The 21,409-nt window shown below is 45.0% G+C and overlaps 1 protein-coding gene across 2 annotated transcripts in view; it reads left to right on the top strand.

Moving 5' to 3' along the window:
* The window catches only part of ETV5 (ETS variant transcription factor 5), a 62,187-nt gene that overhangs the window by 1,106 nt on the left and 39,672 nt on the right, over window positions 1-21,409 (top strand). The window contains exons 1-5 of one of the 2 annotated variants that reach the window (XM_025451250.3): window positions 1,804-1,969; window positions 5,124-5,242; window positions 5,375-5,462; window positions 5,595-5,642; window positions 5,736-5,786. In XM_025451250.3, coding sequence (XP_025307035.3) covers window positions 5,198-5,242; window positions 5,375-5,462; window positions 5,595-5,642; window positions 5,736-5,786 — 232 coding nt within the window. In that variant the 5' untranslated portion in view covers window positions 1,804-1,969; window positions 5,124-5,197. Of the gene's footprint in view, window positions 1-1,803; window positions 1,970-5,123; window positions 5,243-5,374; window positions 5,463-5,594; window positions 5,643-5,735; window positions 5,787-21,409 lie in introns of those variants that run through there. The other variant, XM_025451251.3, reaches the window with a different exon arrangement.

Genomic DNA, 21,409 nt, shown 5'->3' with positions numbered 1-21,409 from the left:
GGAAATTAAGTATCATGGAACTGCTGTTGAAAGTTCAGAGCACCTTCCCCCACCATCAACTCATGCTCACCCCAATCTCTCCAAAGCCAATAACTCACACCTGACCACTGCTGGGTCCTGGACTCAACCAGAGTACTCCACATTCCTTTGGTGAACCCCAGCATTTCTTAGGCTATAAATGACAAATCAAGAGGCTTCTTTCTTTAAGATACAGGGATGAGAGGCACCTGGGTGGCTCAGCGGGTGGGCAGCTGCTTTCAGCTCAGGGGCCAGATCCCAGGGTCCTGGGATCCAGTCCTGCATCAGGCTCTCTGCTCTGCGGGGAGTCCGCCTCTCCTTCTGTCTCCCTCTCTGTCTCTCTTGAATAAGTAGAATCTTTTTTTTAAAAAAAATTTTTTTTTTCTAAAAATCCACACTGCATTCCCCATGGCAGAGGTGGTGGCAGTCCTACAGTTGGCTACCCTGGGACCGCCCTTCACTGGGGTTCTCTCCTAGCATTTGGCGTCTTTCCTCCCTACCACTGGCACATGGGGGGAATGGCAGGGCACCCCAGCATCCTGGGGGAGCGCAGAGAGCTGCCCAGCCTTCACAGAAGGGGGTAGAGGGGGCAGAGGGGGGAGAGGATTGCTTATTTATTTGTTTCCTGGAACACCCTGTTAAGAATCTCAGCAATTGCAGTTAGTGCCCGATCGTTTGGCAGGCAGAGTAGCTTCTCGCCGTTCCCAGCTGCACGGGATCTAACTCGCAAATGCACCATCTTGCATTCAACGCTTAAATGGAAAACAAGCAGTCCCGGAAGGGAGGCAGGCGGTCTAACGCTGCAGGCCCGTTTCGGAGGGATTTACGTTTCTAGGTCGGTCGACTGGTTGGTTGGTGCCATCCCCGCAGAGGATTTCTTTGAGCTCCGACCCCTCTCTCAGCTCTTCTCGGGCCAAGAACCCACCCTGGCGGAGGTTGTAAAATGCAATTAAACAGGGGGAGAAAACGGAATTTGCTTGGGCCTTAGGCTCTGCCAGGATAAAATTGTAACTGGAATCTGTTTGAGAGCTCAGATTTTAAAGGGAGATCCTGCTTATTCTTCCCCACTGGAAACCTGGTTAAAGGAAATTAAGGCCTCTCTTAAAGGTAACTAAGATTAGAGGGCTCGGTTTCCGTTTTCTGTGTTTCTGTGGGCCAAACGCCCAGGTCGGTCAGCGAGTTTCTTTCTGGGTGGAATGACGAATTCCTCTCGCCTGAATTCTAAAATGATAACTTTGCTTGGTGCTGCAGCTGCGAACGTCTGGCGCCCAGCGGCCCATCCAGGCGGTGGCGTTACCCGGGCGGGGGGTGAGGGGGTGGGGGGGAGAAGTAGGGGTGAGTGGGGACGGGGGAAGAGCCTTGCCTCGGCGAAAGTTGGGAGAGCTGCGAGGAGGGAAGTAAACGCGACACTTCGCGGCTTCGGCCCCTTTAAGTGCTTCACTGACTCAGCTAAGCTTCCCCCTCAGGTCGCGTTTTTTATGAATGAAAAACGTCCTTACATTCATTATATAAACAAGCCTGTGCTGATTGGCCGAAGGCCCCCGGTGCATAAATTATGTAAAACAGACCCCTGAGGGGGCGGGGAGGGGCGCGGTGTTGACCAATGGGGGCTGGAGTTGGTGGGGCGGCTTGGCTGGATTTGCCCGCAGACAGGGTAAACAAGGCGTGATGGACAGGCGCAGGAGCGGCCTCCGGCCAATGAGAACCAGACTGAGCTAGGCCCGCCGGCCAATGGCGGCGGGCGGAGCAGCAGGCCCCGGGGGGCCGGGCCAGCGCTCCAGCCTGGTTGGCAGCTGCGGCGCAGAGTCCAGCCGCTGGTGCGCGGAGCGGTTCAGCGTCCCCGGAGCGGTTCGGCCCAGCCATTCGCCCAGGCGCCCAGGCCCGGTGCGCGCGTGCGTGAGCGCGCCTGCGCCCCGGGGCCGCTGCAACGGGAGGAGAGCGGCTGCCTCAGGTGAGGGGGCGTCGAGGAGGCAGGGGGGCCTCGGAGGGGGTGTCCAGGGACGGGACCGAAGGGCCCAGCTGGCGAGAGTTCACTGGCTGATTCAGAATCCTCAAAGTCCGGGTGCACTTTCTATCTGGACTGAGCGCCCCCCCCCCTCCCCAGGCCGGCCGCCCCATCCTCTCCCGTGGCCCAGCCCGGCCCGGCCCGGTTCGGTTCGTGGGAGGCGTAGGGTGGGGGTGGCTAACGGTTCGGGAGCGCTCCAAGAGCGGGTTTCCGCACGTCGCGGGGAGGCGCGCCCGGGCGCGGGGTGCGGGGGCTCTCGGGTGGAGATGGGGGGGCTCGGAGTTGCGGGGCTTTGCAATCTCCGGAGGTCTGAGAGCCCGGAGGAGACTTGGAGGCTCGCGAGAAGAGACGCCCGGCGGAGCTTTGCAGTGGGGAGGAGGGGGCGGGAAGCAGCTTGAAGGGAAATATTTGAGAGGTGATGCCCCCCAAAGCACCAGGAGGGGTTAAGTGACACAGGCATGTGCAGCCTGAGGGGTTGGGGCTTGGCCAGGAACTTACGCAGGCCTTGCAAGTTTCAGATTGTGGCAAGTGGACACTCAGTCCCCCAACTCCCACCCCCAGCAGCCCGAGGGCGTCAGGCTGCATCGCGGTTCTCGAGAAATCGGGGAGCATCAGAGCAGCGGCCTGGGGATAGTGGAGGAGAAAACGGGTGCGGGGGGGGGGGGGGATGGATAGATGCTTCTCGCTGGGTTAGGGATCTGTCTGCATTTGCAGAGGAGAGGAGACCCCCGGAGGGAACCGAACTCCCGGTTGAGGAGGGGTGCCAAGGAGAGATGTTTGGAGGTTTGGGGGGCGCGGGGCTTTGGGGGCGGTTGATAGCGCCGGGCGCCGCGGCTCGGTTTTATGAATGTGGATGACTTTATGAATGAAGCGGGTTTCTTTCGTTGGCTCGCAGCTCCCTGCAGCTTTTTTTTTTTTTTTTTTTTCCTCCTTTCCCTTTTTTGTGAATGAAGCATTGAGCTTTCTTCCGAAATCGCTGGGGTGAGGGGCCTGCGTCGGAGGCTGGGCGTGCGTTGGGTGTGGGGGCGGGGGCGCATCTGAAGGAGTTTTCATGAATGGGGAAGGCTGGGAATTGGGTGGAAGCGTGTCTTGTTTTGTGAATGGGGCCCAGCGCGAGGGATCCAGTTACAGCCTTTACCTGCTGCGGCGGCCGCGGCTCGCTCTCCCATTCATAAAACCAGGCCCGCTGCGCGCCGCGGGGGAGGGGCCTCGATCGCGCCGCTGCGCCGCGTGAAAGTTTTCCTGGGGGCACCGGGAAGGGGGGACCACAAAGGAAGTGGCTTAAACTCCCTTAGGCTTAAAAAAAAAAAAAAAAAGCAACCAACCCTATACTTTGAACAAGATTTTCCTAGCCCTTGAACTCTGAGAGCTTGCTTTAAAAAAATCCTCGATGCCTCTTTCGGGTTCGCTGATGGCAAAGCTTCTGTCTTTCATTTTTAAAAAGGTATTTTTTTTTTTCCTCGTGGTGAAGCGTGTCGCAACATAGTTCATCGTGAGGCTCTGAAATAGGTCTCCCGCCGAGCCCTTCGCGGTGCTCCCCTTCTCTCCTAGACACTGACGGAATTTCTGAGGTCACGATTTAATCTGACAGATGGGGAAGGTTAGAGAGGACGCATTTTCGTGTCCCTCCACTCACTGCGGATGCTTCTCAGGTTGTGTAGACGGGGTTGGTGGCATTTGAGAAGGAGGCTTTATTCGGAGTTCAGCGCTGTTTGGAAGGCTTGCAGGCAAGCTAGCCGGAGTGTTTTTCTAGGAAATTATGGACTGTGCAGTTTACTTCTCGCCCCCTTTCTCTTTGACTTTGAAAATTCCTGACTCCTTGGGCCAGAGTGCTGAGAGGAGGTTGGCCGTGAAGGGTTCTCTTGTATCCTCCTTACTTCAGAAAATTTAATATTATCCACAAAATGCAAAACAAGCTGCACGGAATTGCCCACTGAGAAGAAGTTCCCTATTTAAAATTTGTATAGGAGGTAAACAAAAGCATTATCCTTAGGCATTTTGCTCTGTTTAGAGCTGGGGTAAATGAAATTACTGTTTTCTCTATTCTGCTGATTTCACTGCATTTCTATTTGGAGAATGAAACAAAGGCTTCGGGAAGATGGTAGTACCTTCCTAAAATTGTTACTTTATTCCTCCCGAATTAGAAAAAGTCCCCTCCTTTCCATTTTGACCCTCAACCTATCTTCCCAGCCCCAAGACTTGACAGTGCCTAAACAAGTTTAATTTTATCTTTTGGCAAGTTTGGGGGGAAATTGGCTTCACTATAAGAAACAAACTGAATTTTCTTTACAGCAAAAAAAAAAAAAAAAAATCTTTTGCTTTTAATGCTTTTAAGGTCTGTGGTAGGGATACATTTAAAATAAGTGTGGTGGAATTTGGTTTCCTTGATCCATTACTTTTCACAGCTATTTTATTTATTTTAGAAGTTGATATCACAGATATCTCTGTTAGGTTGCCATAGGAATGTTTGTGACTTTACAGACACTACATCTGTTTGGACAGAAGAATTAGGTTTTAAAAGAGTGTTGTGTGAAAATAAGTATATCTCTGATCGATATATTCCTGGAACTATATATAGTATCTTACCACTGACCTACAAACCACTTTTAGAAACACTATGTATGTCAGTTTCTTAATTGCCAATAATTTGGAATGCTTAAACCCATTTTCTCTACTTCCTGTCACTGTACTGTCAAAAATTAAATTATCTCTTGAAAGAAAAAAAGAAAGACCTAACTTTACAAATGCCCTGGAGAATCTTGTATTGGAGAGAATCTTGAAATCATCCTCTTATAATGAAAATAAGGGGCTTTGTTTTTTGTTTTTATAGGGAACAGATAGTAGCAAATTTAGGATGTTTATGATAAGAAAGAGAGGGAAGCATAGCTGGTAAATGGATTTGACACTAAGTACACTAGGAACTTTTGATGCCCTTAATCAAGCACACCTTTAGCCTGTAAAGCTTACACCCTGAGTGGGCTTTAAGTACTTCGGGAAAAGGTAGTGATTTTGCACAGGCCCTAAAGAAAGAGCAGTAAAAATTACTTCCTTTCTCTTCTTCCCCACCCCTCAGTTAAAATCTCCCAAATTCATATTGCAGGAGGACCCCTTTCCCCCCAGAAATTACTCAATGCTGAAACCTTTCAAAGTGATATTCGAGGCGTTGGAAGCACCATGGATGGGTTTTATGATCAGCAAGTCCCTTTTATGGTCCCAGGGGTAAGTTTATGTGGCTTTGGTTTGTTTTGTTCTCCCTCTTCGAATATTAGTCTCCTTATTGGCTGAGTGGCACAGCTCCCTTTTGACCTGTGTGTTTCCCTTGAGCCTTCACTGTCTCTTGGCCTCTTGCAGAAATCTCGATCAGAGGAATGTCGAGGGCGGCCTGTGATTGACAGAAAGAGAAAGTTTTTGGACACAGATCTGGCCCATGATTCTGAAGGTAGTGAAGCTTTCCCTTTGCTCTGTGGCTTCTTCAAATGGCGTCCCTGTGAGAGCAGCACGGAGACTTTGTCCTCCCTGCCCTCCTGGGCACAGGAGTTCTCATTCTGGTGTCTTCTGTTTTCAATTCCAGAGTTGTTTCAGGATCTCAGTCAACTTCAAGAGGCTTGGTTAGCTGAAGGCAAGTTTCTTGGCTGTCCGATTTTCTATATCAAACATTTTGCTGTGCTCTTGAATAAAACGTAAAGGTCTAAAATAAAAATCTCTTTTCCAGCACAAGTTCCTGATGATGAACAGTTTGTCCCAGATTTCCAGTCTGATAACTGTAAGTACCTTTCTGGTGGTGGCACATTTGTTCTGAAAATGTTTGGTCTGGGCACATCCATGTCTGGAAGACTCTTTTCAGCCGTCACCAGCCTATTTGGACATGGAGTGCATTTCGTTTCTTTTAATAATTCAAAGTTAACCCTCGAAACTTTTGTTTCATTCCTTATTGGAGTTATTTCTAAAATGCTTTTATTCTATGGCAGGTAAGATTTCCTGAACATAATTTCATCCTAAATTTCTTTTTGCCTAAGAATACTGCAAGGCTTCAAGCTCAAAATTATAAAAACCGTTTACATTATATATGTAAGATGTTGGACTTAACATCCTCTAACCAGACATTATTTTACAGTGTTTTGTTTGTTTGTTTTATAAATTAAGTCCTTGATGCAGATCATGAGTCTGACACTTTTTTCTCTTTTAAAGGTGCAGAAAATAGTTAATGGACGATTCCAGTTAATTGTGGCTTCACCCAACATGTTGTCAATTTTGTGTCTACTTCTAGGTTGACACTGGGTGGTCACAGTGTGACCTGATTTACTCTTGTGTTTTGCATAGTTGTCAGGACTTTATCTTTCAGAGAGGAGTAAAAACTTTTTCTTCAAATGGTCATTAAGTGCGCCTATCATTGAGATAATAAATGCAGTGGGGAAACTCAAAAGATGGCTCTCGAGGCTGGCAAGGGCATGGTTAGCTTTGCACTGATCTTTCCAGGCTGTCCTCAACAGGTTTGGGAGCTTTTATGGTCCAGGCAGAGCTATCAAGGACAAAGCCGGCTGATGAAATGTGAGCAGCACAGGGCAGCTCTAGAGAGCATTAGTCACTGGCGAGTGAGCAGGTTTAAGAGAGGCCTGGAGAAAATGCTCCCTCTCTTGAGAGTTGCATCATAGAGAAATTCATGTCTCTTAGTCATAGTTTATAATAGCAAGCACCTGAGCCAGGCAAGGATTCGATTTCTCATCTTGCAGCAACAAATTCTTCCCAGCTTTGTTTTATCGTGTGTGTGTGTGTGTGTGTGTGTGTGTGTGTGTGTGTGAGAGAGAGAGAGAGAGAGAGACACGGAATGCCATAGGAGAGAGAGGGTATCTTTGTATCTAAGTAAAAGCTGGCTGTTTTAAGCATTAGATGAAAGACCAGAGGTACCAGCAAAATATTCTTTAATGATAGACCTCCTATTCAAGGCACAATGCCATGAAATTTAAAAGGGAATAAACTGTAACCCACAGATGTATAGTTACCTTAGTGCTGCCACAGCTTGCTGTAGTTGTTTTCTATAGGAAAGTAAATGCATGTTAATTATTGCCCTTTTAATTGCTTTCAAGTGATTGGGAAGCTTGCCACTAAAGGGCTAAATAAAGATAACCCAAATATTGTGTGTGTGTGTGTTGCAAGATAAAAGACAGGATTTGTAACCCCACTTTGTTCTGTGTTGACAATTTGGCCCAGCCTTTCCAGTTCCTGCTCAGAGCAGCATAAACTGCAGTTTGTTTGGGAGGTGGCTTTCTTGGCAGAAGTTCTTTGAAATGCTTTTATGACACTTTTGTTTGTTTCTCTGTAACCCAAAGAGGTAGAAGGGAGTTGAGATGACTGCATTCAAATTGATTTCATGTGCTGAAGCAAAGGTATGCTCTTTAGAGAAGGATGTCAGTAAACAAGATTTATATTTGGAGAGATGTTTATCTGCAGGAATAGGCTAAAGTGAAGGAATCAATAAATGTGTTTTGGCTCCTTAGAAATAATTCCCACTCAGCCAATAGAATGTGCTAAATTCTTTAATTAAATTGCCATGCCTACCTAAAATGGAGATGCATTGAGAGAGATTTCTACTTACCAAGCGTGATGTGTTTTTTACTTTGTTTGCTTTTTGCTTTAACTTCTTAAGGTTGAGCTTTCCTGTCCTTTAAGGATAAAACAGATGGTTGAGTAGCCTCAAAAAGTGTTTTAATAATTCTTTCCCCCCTCTGACTCTTCTTTCGGGAGATAGAGGTTTAAGAAGGATAGCTTCAAATAGATCAGCTTGTCTTAGAGGTTAAGTAAGAATACAAGTACAGGGTGGTATGTACTTGAGCCGTTCATCCTTACCATTATGTGTAACGGGTTTGGCTGCAGTTGTGAGTGACAGTGTGTAGATGCAAGGGAGCTGGCAAAGCCTGAGGCTGGTCAGACTTCTCTGTGAGCACATCTCACAGCCTTGGATTGATGATCTGTTTTCACTGCAGTCACCTTCTGGAAGAGCCCATGATTATTCCAGGGGAGGGGGAGAAACTCATTCAGATTTAATAAAACCTTATGAGTTGATTTGAATCAGCCAATCAACGAACTGTAAACCAAACTTGCACTTGCCCAGTAAGGCAGACCTTTTCCCTGCAGTAGCGAAAGCCTTTGTAACAGATATTCTTCTGTGGCCTGCCACACTGATCTTCCTGCCCTTTTAATGATGATTTGATTAATTATCGTGTGTGTGTGTGTGTGTGTGTGTGTGAGTGTGTGAGGTGGGGGGCAGAGGCAGAGTCTGTGTGTGTTTATGTATGAGAGAAAAAGAAAAGTAATGTGGGTAATTTTTTTTTTTTTTTTTTTTAGAATGTCAGTTTTGAGGATTATGGCTTACTTTTTTCAGTAAGTGCTATGAGCTCAGCTTCTAAAGAGATTATGTTTTGTCAGTTTTCCAGATTTGGGTTCCCATCCATAGTCTTCTAAGTGTGATTTGAATAAATGAAACCATTGTTCTTGTAAGTCCTACAGAAATGCTCTGCTTACTTCTAGCTGTATAGACTTTCCCTTACCTCACAAATACAGACATTAGTAAAGTATCCTCCCCCCCCCACTCTGGAAATTTTTAAAGGTCAAATTCAGTGGAACAGAAAGTGCAACCTGTAGACCATAGGGGATCTACCAATTGGACCCATTATTCCCTGGTCCTGAGAAGTAACCTTGAAGATCCCAGATGGTTCAAGCTGCAAGTCCCTTGTAGAAATAGTCTTGCCCAACCCCTTCATTTTATAGAGGGGATAATACATGGTCCAGATCACTGGAGCTACTGACTGGTGAGTTGGGGCAAGTGGGAGGGGATAGGTGAAATAAGAAAAATTATAAAATATGATCTTTAAAGAACCTCTCACAAAGCTGCAGAGCCAGGTACTGGCATGTGCAGGTGTGTTCCACAGGCTCCCTCATTATTTCAAAGACCTGGAGCCAGCCCTCGGGAAAGATATAGGGAGACTGTTGGCCACCCAGTCTGACATGTCAGTGCTCTTCATTCCAGGATCCTGAGAAACTTATTAAATATCTTGGTGCTGTGAGTTTTTCCATCTAGGATTTGGAAGAGACCTATTAAACAAAGTTATAAAACTGACATCTTTCCTATAAGACATATTAGTGTGCATATAGATAAAAACTGTGTGTGTATATATATATATCTTGAATAATATAAATGTGTGTGTAACTAAATATGTGTATTAACATACAAACCTGGAACCTACAAACCTGGAAATCTGGGTCAGTGGTTAGATGTGTCACACTTTTACTATACATTTTCATAGACTTAACTATAAATCAAAATGGTGGCTAAGATTGGAACTCAAAATGCTTTAGATCTGGGGAGGCAGAGCTTACATTAATTTTTTCTGGATTGACTGGGCACTTAACAGTATTACTAGACTTTAGTATACATAAATAGTATTTTTTTAAATGCAGATTTCAGATTAATTTTTTAATCTCATTTGTGATATTGTGAATATAGCATCTTGAATAACAAAACTATTTTACACTGAGGAAAAAGCATGATAAAAATCTTATTTTAAAACCGTGACCTCCATAGCAAATATAATTTAGAGAACTGTTTGAAAATCCAAATGACCTTATTTTCCCCTTGAAGTGTTCTTTTTTAGATCTGTGTTTCAAAAAGAATGGACCGACTGGAGGAAGTACTAGTAATTTCCTAAGGACTGGCTAATTAACTGATAAAATCGACTTTTCATAAATACATTGCAATAGGTGGCCGGGGAAATAGAATTAACTGTTATGGCAGCCCTTGAGCCTGAAACACATTGATCTTAATCCTGTTTTAATATGAGATGATTCAACTGGACTTTTCTTTTCTTTTCTTTTTTTTAAAACTACATATGAAGTTGATAGAGTAGAGGCAGAGACCAGCCTGTAGCAAAACTCTTGTTAACTTGCCCTGTGGTCTTGGGCCATTTCTATTTGAAAAGACTGTCCCAAAGTCTTTTTGTTTGGAAGGTTAGAAAGTAACAGTAGGCACTTTGAAAGTAAGAGAGTTGAGGGAGTCAGGGCTATCAGTTTGTCCTTTTTTAGAGAAGGTAGAAGGCAGAAGAGTACTGTTCTGGAAAGCCAGGAGAGAACAGTGGAAGGGAGAGGACGTTTGACTCCAGGCTACAGGGTATCTTTCGGAGTCTTTGTTAGCTAGCCCCCTAACTTACACTGGGAGAGTGCTAAGTGATTTGAAATCCTTCCTGTTTTGATAGCCTCCAAGATCCTTTGACCAGGACTCTTAAGGATCCAAGACCTGGAGTTCCCGTTTATCTAAGAGAGCCATATGTTCACACAAAATCTATTTTCTCTAACTTTAATTCAGTTAGGCTTATTAAAAACAATGAATTTCTCTCTTCCTCTTTGATGTCTTTCTGCTCTTAGCCCTCTAATAAAACCCAGTAACCTTTCCAGTCCTTTGCATTTGGCAAGAAAGACTTGGGATGGGGAATTACATGTGTGTCTGCCCCAGGCAGATCACTTATGTAGATGCCAGAGGTAACAAAAACCTGGAATCATTCAAGACCTTACCATCTATCTCGTTTTCAGCATTCTTTACTTTCATGGGATTAAAACATGGGTAGCTCTCTAAAGCTGAGGATTTGTATTATCAGCTCATTTCTACCATCTAGAAGTATCATCTTTTGAATTTCAGCCCCAGGAAAAATGTTAGTGGTAGTAGGCTTGGGTAGGATGTGTGGTTTTCTACCAAGAGACTGTACCCTCCACATGTTTTTCGAGTTTTAATGGTGGTAAAGTACAACGAGGCTCAGAGGCTGACAGCCCCCTCTCAGGCGCATGGCTGCCCTTGAGGCAGCTTGGGCCCCATCTGTGCCCTGGCACACGGTGCTTCTCCACTTGGAATCCAAGGAGCTCAGAGTCTTGTCATGTTGCAGCTCCCAGCTCTTGGACAAGCGCCAGGCATGCTGATGCCAGTACCGGATTAGGTTGCTTTTTTAAAAATTCATTTTGTGAACTCATCAAGCTCATTTAACAGAGGCTTTGGTCGTCAGTTTCTATCATTGTCCCAGCCCTCTAAGAGGCTCAGCTTAAAGGAGGGGCAAAATACTAGGTCCATAGTGTATTTGCGGTGGGTGCTTATGAGAGAGAGGGAGGGAGAGTGAGTGAGTGTGTGTGTGTGTGTGTGTGTGTGTGTGTGTAACCGTGATGTAAGTACTCCGATAGGCTTGGCTATGAAGTAGCAGCTCTTCTCATGGAGAAGACCCCCACAAGGCAAATAAAGAGGGCTCCCCTGCCCAGAAGGAGGAAGCACGGGGGAAAGTTGCAGCACAGAGCGCAAAGACTCCAGGAGCAGGATAAGTTAGCCACTGGTCTGCAGAGCAGCCAAGGCGTTGAATGTGGGGATTCTGTGGTCAGAAACACTATAGAGAGAAATGCTCCCTGAGTCACATCTGAGTTCACTAGTGTTGGGGGGGGGGGACAGGCAATGAGAAGAGTTAAACAGAAGATATTTGAAAATAGCCAAATCTGTTATGAAAAAAAGGAAACAACCCAAGAGCTAATTTATCTCCTGGATTTGGTTTTCACAAAGTAGTATGCTTTTCTTGAAATAAACCCTGGCTGTCAGACTGGCTTCATCAGATCTTCTTCAGGGTAATTATTGAAGATTTGGGGAAAAAAAAAAAAATCTCCAAGAAACCAAACCAGTTTTTAGCCTTGTACTTTGCGTTGTCCTTGGAGTAGATTTCACCCGCCAACCCCAACATATCCATGCTCTTCCCTTTTGATGTCGCATGGGCATGGTGGGGGTGGGGGGCTGGGGGAGATTATAAACCTTTCAAGCCGGATGTGAAGCCGGTAGAGGAACTGTGAAGCTGTTCATAATAGGTAGCTCGCACCCTCCCCCCCTCTGCAGCCGGAGAATCGAGTGGTGTCTCCAGAGACCCTCTCCCTTGGGGAGGATGCCAGGTGGCTCCCCATGTAGCTGTTGGCAGTGAATGGAAAAGCAAGGAGTCTGGAAAGGCTGACTTCCATAGAGAGGTGTCCTCTAATGCAAACCAGCTTGCCCGGGGGGCAGGAGAAATACCAGGGAAGTCTTTTTCTCTTTGCTGGTAGCTACAGTTGGATTCTGAACCGGGCAGCACGGGACAGTTTTCTTTTGCCTTCCCCCCCTTGTGCCAGAGGGCACTTGCCGACCTTCCTCGGAGCTGACTTGCACATCCTTGCAGATTTGAGCCAGGGGCTCGGCCATCCGAATGTTAGGGAGGGTGCAGAGCAGGCCGGCGCCTGCAGTGTCTGAATTTCTTACATAAACACAGCGCGCTGGGCGAGCAAGCGTCCCTGTGGCGACAGCTGGGCTCTGCTCGGTCCGCCCCGGCGAGCTGAGCTGCTGAGTCCCCCTCCGGCCTGAATGGAGCATTCCAAATTGGTTGTGAATGGAGGGCGGGGCTCCCTTGCAGACTTTTTCAATGAATAACCAGACCCTATTGTGCAGCCTGTGGAAAAACAACCAACTCAAACAACACTGGGACTGTTAGAAATATGCTTGTGATTGGCAGCTTGGAGAACCTCCAAAATTAGTTTCCTTTGGCTTCCCTGCTGCTCCCTGTTCTCCGAGCCTGGGCTTAATGAGCCTGGGCTTAATGGGGTTCCAGTTTTCTTTTAAGTGCTGGCTTTAACCCTGCAACTGCCAAGCTAATGGTCTGGGCTTCGGAGGGAGGGCTGCTACTGACCCATGAGGCCGCCCTCCTCTCTTTGTCTCCCATTTTACACTGTAGCTGTCTAAAGGGGGTGCTAATAGAAGAGGGTGGTTCAGCTTCCCCAGAGAGAGAGGTGTTGAGACTTGATCTGAGGATATTACCCTTTTATCTCCCGCTTGCAGTGGGGCTGTGGCTTTAGCTCCCATGGAAGATTCCTGCTTGCTCTTCCACTGCAAGCTCCAGCCTTGATTCCAGGCCTGAGGATCGGGTGTTTGTCTGCTGCAGCGCACAGATCTCTTGCTTCTGCTTACATTTTGACTTGGGAATGACAAAGCTGTAATTTCCCTACTCCTTGGCCTTCTCTGTCCTGTTTAATTTCCCACTGTGGTCGGATACATGTCATTTTAAAATGATACTTCCCAGACTGTTATTCAGCTACGGGGGAGCCTCGCTTTGGCTGTGACCCTTCCGCCAGGCACTCCTCAGATGCCTAGCCTCCTCAGATGAACATCCCAGGAAGTGCCAGAAAGAACCCAGCCTCTGAGCAACCCCATAACCAGAAGGGCCTCCTCACCCCAAATGAGGTCAGGTTCTAGGGATATGCTTACCTCTGTTGCAACCATTCGAAACATTCTCCTCTGTCTTGGCCAGCAGCTCACAGACACCTCCCGCCTCCCCCAAAGGGCTGTGTGGGCTAGACCAGGGCCATGGGATAAGCACGAAAAGGACAATTAGTTAAAAAGCAAAACACAACTCAGTAGTAATGATTCAATGCAGCTTCTCAGTGTTTTAAAGAGCTCTTCTGAATTCCTGGTCCTCATCCTCGCACCTGAAATGAGGCTGTTTGCATTTGTGTTTCGCTTTAAGGTGGTTGGGTTTTTTTCGTTTTGTTCTTTTTTTTGTTTTGTTTTTCCTGAAATATTTCCTTCTCTATAGGAAAAGACAAGGGCCTACAAGAATGTCTTCCTTTCCCTATTAAAAAAAAAAAAAAAAAAAAAAAAAAAAAAAAACAGGCCTGGGCAGATTGTCCTTTTGTGAGAGAGTTTGAAACCTCTCAGGAGGTAACCCTAGATATCAGCTGTGTAAGAGGATGCTGATATTTGTGCTTTTCCAGAAGGGGCTGAGGAGGACTTCAGCTTACAGAAACACTTCTCAGCTGAGTGCCTGGAAATGCTTTGTGACTGCCTGAAAGGGCACTTAATGAGGGTCCTTTATACTTTTTTATAGAAAAGGTAGAAGGAGGGGGGGATGTGTCTCCTTGGGGGGCTGCCCTCCCACAGTAAGGACCAGATCCTGGAATGCCTACCCCAACTGTCCTAATCTGAATCTAAATGGAGAATAATTTAGTAGGGGTAGCTACTCCATGCCCACGGATACCTCAAGTCCGAAGATTTCTGCCCCTCAACTCTCTTTCCATTTTCTTCACTCTTTATGGAATCTTTCTGGAGGAATAAGGAAAAAGCCACATAGGGCTTTAATGTCCTCTGTATTTTGACAAATATTAAACTCACTCCCTGCTTCTCAGTTTACATTCTTGTTAAAACAGGAAACAATCTCTCTTCACTATAAGTGGCTCCAAAAGCAGAGGACCCCTGTGTTACGTTTCTTTGTATCTGCGGCAGCCGTAGCAGAGTTCTGCACACAACCAGAACTTGGTGAATGTATTCTGTATACCACATAGTCTCTCGTGTTCCCTTCCCACCTCACCTTTCAACAGCCTCCAACACTAGCTTCTAACTGCTCAGAAGCAGAGGATCTCAAAACCGGAGTTCTGAGAGTCCTTGGGATGACCTTAGAGATAAGTAGGAAAAAACTAGTTAGGACTAGTTCTCATTTTCTGATTCCTCCTTTAAACACATACACAAGCCAAGTCTTCCTAGGCTGCATTTAGACTTCATGCGGGTAATGCTATGTTTCCCAGTAAGACTACATGTGCTAGAGAATAAGTCACGGTGTAGACACCATTGACACATTTGCCGAGTTTCTGCTTTTAGGAGGAGGGCCATAAATAGAGGAATGGTTCTCAGAGGAGCTGATTTCCCTAATTTCTCTAGAGTTTGGATTTTTCTCCTGTCAGATTTTAAGTTTGAAGTCAAAGATAAAATTTTCCACAGTGCTTAAGTCCTGTTTCCAGTATTAATAACACTTTTCTTTAATGCCAGTTTAGAGGAGAATCACGTAAATTGGGAATAAATTATAGGAAGGATGTTAAAGATGGTTTCGTTTGGCATTCTTTTCACCATTCAGGAAAAATGCCTTGTTTCCCCTTTTCTTGATGATGTTGTGTCCTGTGTCCTCTCCCCCCACCCCCAATCCCCGTGAGCAGCCCTTAATGGTAACTTCATGGTCTGTGGTTGACGTAAGGCCCACAGTAGAGGAAGCCATCCTGTCATGTCGACCACAAAGGCTCTCTTTAGACTTGTTTCTCGCAAGTGAAAATCAAATAAATAGTTGTCTATCACATTGGTAAAAGTTGAATATTAAAATTCTTTGAACAGCTGCCCCAGGAAAGGAATTAGTATGAATAATGCTCAGATTTTCCTTTCGGGGTAAGCAGGCCATTCAGTCACCTTTTCATCCTGCTAGTCTCTTAAGCTTGAAAGTAACCAAATGCCCCAGGTGGAAGCCAGCTCTCTAGGCTGTGTCTAAAAAGTCCCAGCCTGTGGTAGTCGAAATGGGGTGGTTCATTCAAAGCCAGAGGAACCACTTATTTTTATCTTGACTCTGCTCTGAGTCAGCTCTGTACACTCACACAAGCCTTACACTCGACTGTCAAATGCTCTGGTTCCTCCAATCGCCCACAAATTTGGGGATGTGACACATTGATGCAACTAGGTATATTCATTCTGTACAAAATATTTTTGTGGAAGAGCCCCATAGCAGTTAAAGACACAAGCCCTACCTCAGTGTTCAGCCAGTTGCTTTCGAAGCTCCTTGTCCTCTCTTTAATTTCTCACTCTTATGTTCCAAGGCCTCTGAGTTTCCAATTTCAAATTCTAAAGTAACAATCCTAAATTGTTAGGGTAAATGAGTCCTTCGAAGAAAAGAAACTGCACAGATCCGAGCCATTTCAAAAATACTGAGATGTGGAGAGTGTGAACTTGAAGTGAATCTGGAATTTGTTCATCTGGGTCCAAAAAAAAAAAAAAAAAAAAAACCCAAACCACACCTCTCTGCTACCATTGGCGTTAAATTATTTCCCCGATTTGATAACAGAGGTTTTCTATTTGGAAATGACGCTGAAAGATTTGCGATTTTGTACCAAGATCCAGAGGGAGTATTCTTGGATAGACATTTGTGCTTTCCCACATCCATAGTTCCCCATCCTCAGAGTCTGCACATCCCTGATTCATACCCTGTGTCCAGTGTGGGCTTCTCTCTGGACACCTGGGTGGCTCAATGGTTGAGCATCTGCCTTCAGCTCAGATCGTGATCCCAGGGTCCTGGGATCGAGTCCTGCATCAGGCTCCCTGCGGGGAGCCTGTTTCTCCCTCTGCCTGTGTCTCTGCCTCTCTCATGAATAAATAAGTAAAATCTTAAAAAAAAAAAAAAAAAAAAAAGTAGGCTCCTGATTAACATGACCACTTCTCTTAAGGAGGATTCATTGAAAGAATCTCTTTCCTTCTATTTTAGCCTAATGTAGAATAGAAACCTTCAAAAATCACCTGTGTCATTATTATTAGTACTGATTGAGCTAAAGAATGGGCAAGGTCAGTATCCCAAATTCTGCTTAGCAACTGGTCCTCCTACTTGATGACCATGGGAAGACATGATCAGCCAACCTTTTATACCCTGGCAAATTTGCCCCTGAACTATAGGTCAGCCATGAGGACTCTTGCTTCTAACGCCCACAACAGGCCCATTATTACCCTGAGCTCTTCGTAGGGCTCACTCAGCCTTTGGAGGTGGGGAGCAGCTTCCAGCCCTTTGCAACAGTAGAGGCAAATAGCCTTGAGGACCACTTTAACTCTTCCTAGCGAAAGCTGTTACCCCTAACCCCACACAGTCTCTCTTTTAGAAACTGGGTGTCATCCTTGACTTGGGTCACATTTTCTCCTCTCTGAAGGGAGAGTAAAGAGCCAAGGAAAGCTTTGAGACCCCTGGAGGCAAGGGTGCCCCCCCATATTCTGAGTGGTCAGCTTGCACGATACTATCTCTCCATCTGGGTTGCAGTTGTACGTTACACAGTGACCTCTCAAGCTGACTTTCATGGGCAGGATTGAGTTTTTCATCTTCTGACCAATAGTATTTCAGCTGGTGATTTGATTCTGGGATACCATGTGCTAGTTCTGCCTGCCAGCTGCTGCCATGGCTGATTGCTGGGAGAGACAGTGGAAGAGGAGGGAGAGGAGGGAGGAAACTTTTGGGGGGATGTTGCAATCATTAAGCTGAGTCTAGCAGAAGCAAACTTCCAGATCATCACATTCCCCTCCCCACTACATTAAGTCGCTCAATGATACAAACATTATAGTTCAAATAGTATGATTCCAGCAATAGAAAAACACCCCCAATAAAGCCCTTTCTTGTGAAGCGTACCCCTTGTCAAGTCAATCACAGAAATTTAAATCCTTTTGTAAGTATAAAACCACCATTTTTTTTCTCTTTTCCTACCTTTGCCCTTGCCAGAAGGGCTTTGTTTTGGGGGTCTAACAAGCTGCAACCCGGAAGCCCCTTGAGCTGAAATGCAGATGTGATCTGGCATCTTTAAAGCTGGGTTTCTTTGTTGCTGAGTCTGTCTTGTGTCATATATTCCACATTCCAGGGAGCAGTAGAGCATAAAATGCCATAACACCAGCCCTATATGAAACAAAATTTAGAAACCCTGTACTTTCCCAGAGCCGGTGTGAGCACTGCACCATCTTGTCATTGATCCAATGGCAATCCTATATACAGCCAGCATTTCCCCAGAGAAAGCAAAGTTCTGCAAACTCCAAAAGTATCCATGGCACCATCTAGACCCATGTTGCTGTCAGCTCCAGTCCATAGCAGAGATTTAGGGTTATCCAGGGTAAACAGAAAATGGAAGAGAGGCTTACAGAGCTTGGCTTCATGGTTTTAACTGCTTCATGGTATCCATTCTTTTGTCTAATTTAAAACCTAGGTGGGAGAAATTCTATCAATAATTCTAATTCCTGGGGATCCCTGGGTGGCGCAGTGGTTTAGCGCCTGCCTTTGGCCCAGGGGGCGATCCTGGAGACCCGGGATCGAATCCCATATCAGGCTCCTGGTGCATGGAGCCTGCTTCTTCCTCTGCCTGTGTCTCTGCGCCTCTCTCTCTCTCTCTCTCTCTCTCTCTCTCTGTGACTATCATAAATAAATAAAAATTAAAAAAAAAAACTTCCCTTTAAAAAAAAAAAAAGAAAAGAAAAAAAAAATAATTCTAATTCCTATATCCTGGGAGGAATTCTACTGTCTTTGCAGGTGACCACATAGAGATAGTTCAGATACCACTTTTCACTAATGCTCTTTATACATTTCAAAGTTGGGCCAGTGCTTTTTTAAGCTGCTTTTCCAACCTTTAATTTCTAACTCTTGTATCAAGGCCTCTGGGTTTCCATTTTCAGAATTCTGAAGTTGTTCTGATGTCCCTGCTAACCCTGTTTTCCTGGCACCCCACTTGTAAGTTGAGAGTGGGCTCTCTGGAGACGTACTCTCCATACCATCTTTCAAGTAAGTGCCTCTTATTGTTGATAGGAGCTCACCAACATGGTTCCTGAGTTTGCATCCATCCCCAAAAAGTTTCCAGCTCTTGAATTTCCAAATACTTGGTATAACCTCATCTGTCTTATGGGCAAAAAACTAGTGTCTTCTTCCCTCACCTCTTTTTCTTTAGCAAGACCTGGCTCTGGTTTCACTGGTTATTCTTTCAATCTGGTATTCCCCAGCCATGTTCATGCAAGATCATAAGCGTTGAATCTCACTTTTGGATTGGTCCTTTCCAAATACCAATGTAACCCTAATCCTGTTTGTTGCATCTGTCTTTACCCATAGTCCGTGTCATGATAGCAAGGTCAGAGACTTTTTTCCTTGAGCTTATTATATTACCTCAAGTTTCTAGCTCTAAGTCATGAAAAATAGAATGGGTTTGGGTTTTTTGTTGTTGTTGTTGTTGTTTTGGTCCACACAATAATTCCTGAAGCCTCTCTTTCGCTGACTGTAGGTTTTTCCTACTGCATAGAAGAAATCTGATTCCTGAAGCCAGATGTTCCGGGAACTCGCTTTATCAGTTCCTAATTTGGCTCTTGAGATATTTATTGTACAGAAGATAATACTGGCCATACAGGAAGGGCTTCTATAATTGTTAATTGATGAATTCTGCTACCTCATGGTTGATTCTATATCCATGGCCTAGAAGTATACCACCAGAGTGATGATACTCAGTCCTTTGGTCCCCAACTACCAACAAGGCAAGCAGGAAAAAATAACCTGGAGTAATCAACACTATAACCCCTACCACTACCACCATGATTAACCACCAATCTAAAATCTTGAATATTGCCACTGTGCCAGGCCTAAAGACCACTTTCCCTGTACCTACTGATCCCAAATTCTATCCCAGAGAGGAAGCCTTGCTTTCTTCATGTAGGACTTTGCCCAGGACAGTTACAGCTGTTCTTTTTTTTTCTTAAAGATTTTATTTATTTTATTTACTCATGGGAGACACAGAGAGAGAGGCAGAGACACAGGCAGAGGGAGAAGCAGGCTCCATGCAGGGAGCCTGATGTGGGACTCGATCCCGGGTCTCCAGGATCATGCCCTGGGCCAAAGACGGCGCTAAACCACTGAGCCACCTGGGCTGCCCTACAGCTGTTCTTACAGTTTGGGATTGCAGAATGAGTCTGCCCTGAAATCTTAGTCCCGATGTGTTGTATATGCTCACATAGGTGTTGGCTATACCAGAGATTTGTCCTATTTCCTGTTAGTTGTGTGGAGGGCTTCAATTCGACTCCAGAGTCCCACTGCCACTCTGGATTCCCAAAACATAAATGCACAGGGGATTCTCAAGCCAACATACTTTTAAAACACAACATACGTCTTTAGTCCATATTCCTTTCTGATCTAGCCTGGTAAGCTAGGTTGGTCCAATCTGGGCCTTCAGAAACGTGTGCCTTTTTTCCACAAGGCTCAGATCACCAAAAGCCAAGGCCATACATTTCAAACTGCTACTCCTGGCCCTGCTCAGCCTTTACGGACGAAAGGAGCCAAACCAGCTGCTTAAAGGGAAGAGAACAAAGGAGAACCTCAAGGAAAAGGACTTTAATTCTTTTTAATTCTGCCAACCTTCACAGATTGTTGATGACTACATTGTGTCCTCTTGAGGACTCTGGGGATAAAATCTAAGGAGTTGTCCAGCTGTTCTGGTAATGTTCTAAAGCTGTTGTGCATATATATATTTACAAGGGGTAGACATTCTCCATTTTTTCCCAAGAATGCTTTGTGATCTTGAGTTGGGCATATGTTTTAGTTTCTGTTATGTGTGTGTTAATATATATGTGGAATTACTGGTAGATTTTACTTTTGTTAATATTTTGTACTTGTGTAATTACTGTCTTTTTATCCAGGCAATGGTAAAGGCGGCCACAGGCCATAGTCATGATGATAGCAGTGGCACTTTTCATTCTGGCCTCTCTTGAGTGTTCCCTTCTCCTTTCTAATTGGACCAGGGCCAAAAAAGTATTTGAGAATCACTGACTTAGACATTGAAGTGTGACCAACATTTGTCTTTGTGTAAGTTTAGATTCTGGGGCTGTATTAGCCAAACATGGTAAAGGATAAATAGGATAGTATCCTTCCAATTTGATAATGGGCCAGGGTGGCTTTTTTCATGTGTGAATGCATGGTTTTGAAGTTCTTAGCACATCTACTTTTGACCTATTAGTCAATCATAAGACAAAGGCATATTTTTTTTCTCCAAATATCTCAGAAGAGATGGAATAGAGGATCTTATTGATTTATTTTTATTTTTTAAACATTTATTTATTAGAGACAGAGCAAGTGGTGCAGGAGAGACAGAGGGAGAGGGAGAGTCCCACACAGACTCCCGTGGAGCCAACACGGGTTCGATCACATGACCCTGAGATCATGACCTGAGCAGAAATCAAGAGTCAGAGACTCAACCGACTAAGCTACCCAGGCACCACCCTCTTACTGATTTTTAAAACATAGTCCTACATTTGCTTCATTTCTCTGTGTGTAGATTATTTTTTTCTTTCTGAACCATTCAAAAATAAATTGCAGACATGATATTTCACCCCCAGATACTTTAGTGTGCATCTCCACAAAGATTAAAAATATTCTACATAGCCTAGGAAAATTAACTTTTATACAGTAATACTCAGAATTCCCCCAGTTTTCCCTCAAATGTCTTTTATAGCTGATATTAATACTGTTTTTGATCTAGGATTCAATTAAGAATCCCATATTACATTTATTTTTGTCTCTTTTATCTTCTTTACAACACTCTGTCCTTTTTTTTTTTTTTTTCTTTTTCCTGTAACATTGATATTTTTTTGAAGGGTCTTAGTTTTTTTGTAGTTGTTGACTTTTGGGGAATAAATTCTTTTTTTAAGATTTTATCTATCTGAGAGAGGGAGTGCGGGGGGAGGGGCAGAGGGAGAGGAAGAAAGAATCTGAAGCAGAATTCATGCTAAGTGTGGAGGCCAACGGTGGGTACAGTCTTATGAGAGATCAGGAC

This window comes from Canis lupus, chromosome 34 (genome assembly GCF_003254725.2).
Source record: "Canis lupus dingo isolate Sandy chromosome 34, ASM325472v2, whole genome shotgun sequence".
In the NCBI taxonomy this organism is placed as follows: Eukaryota; Metazoa; Chordata; class Mammalia; order Carnivora; family Canidae; genus Canis; species Canis lupus.
Note: the sequence above shows the minus strand (reverse complement) of the source record. Positions and strands in the feature narration are given on the sequence as shown.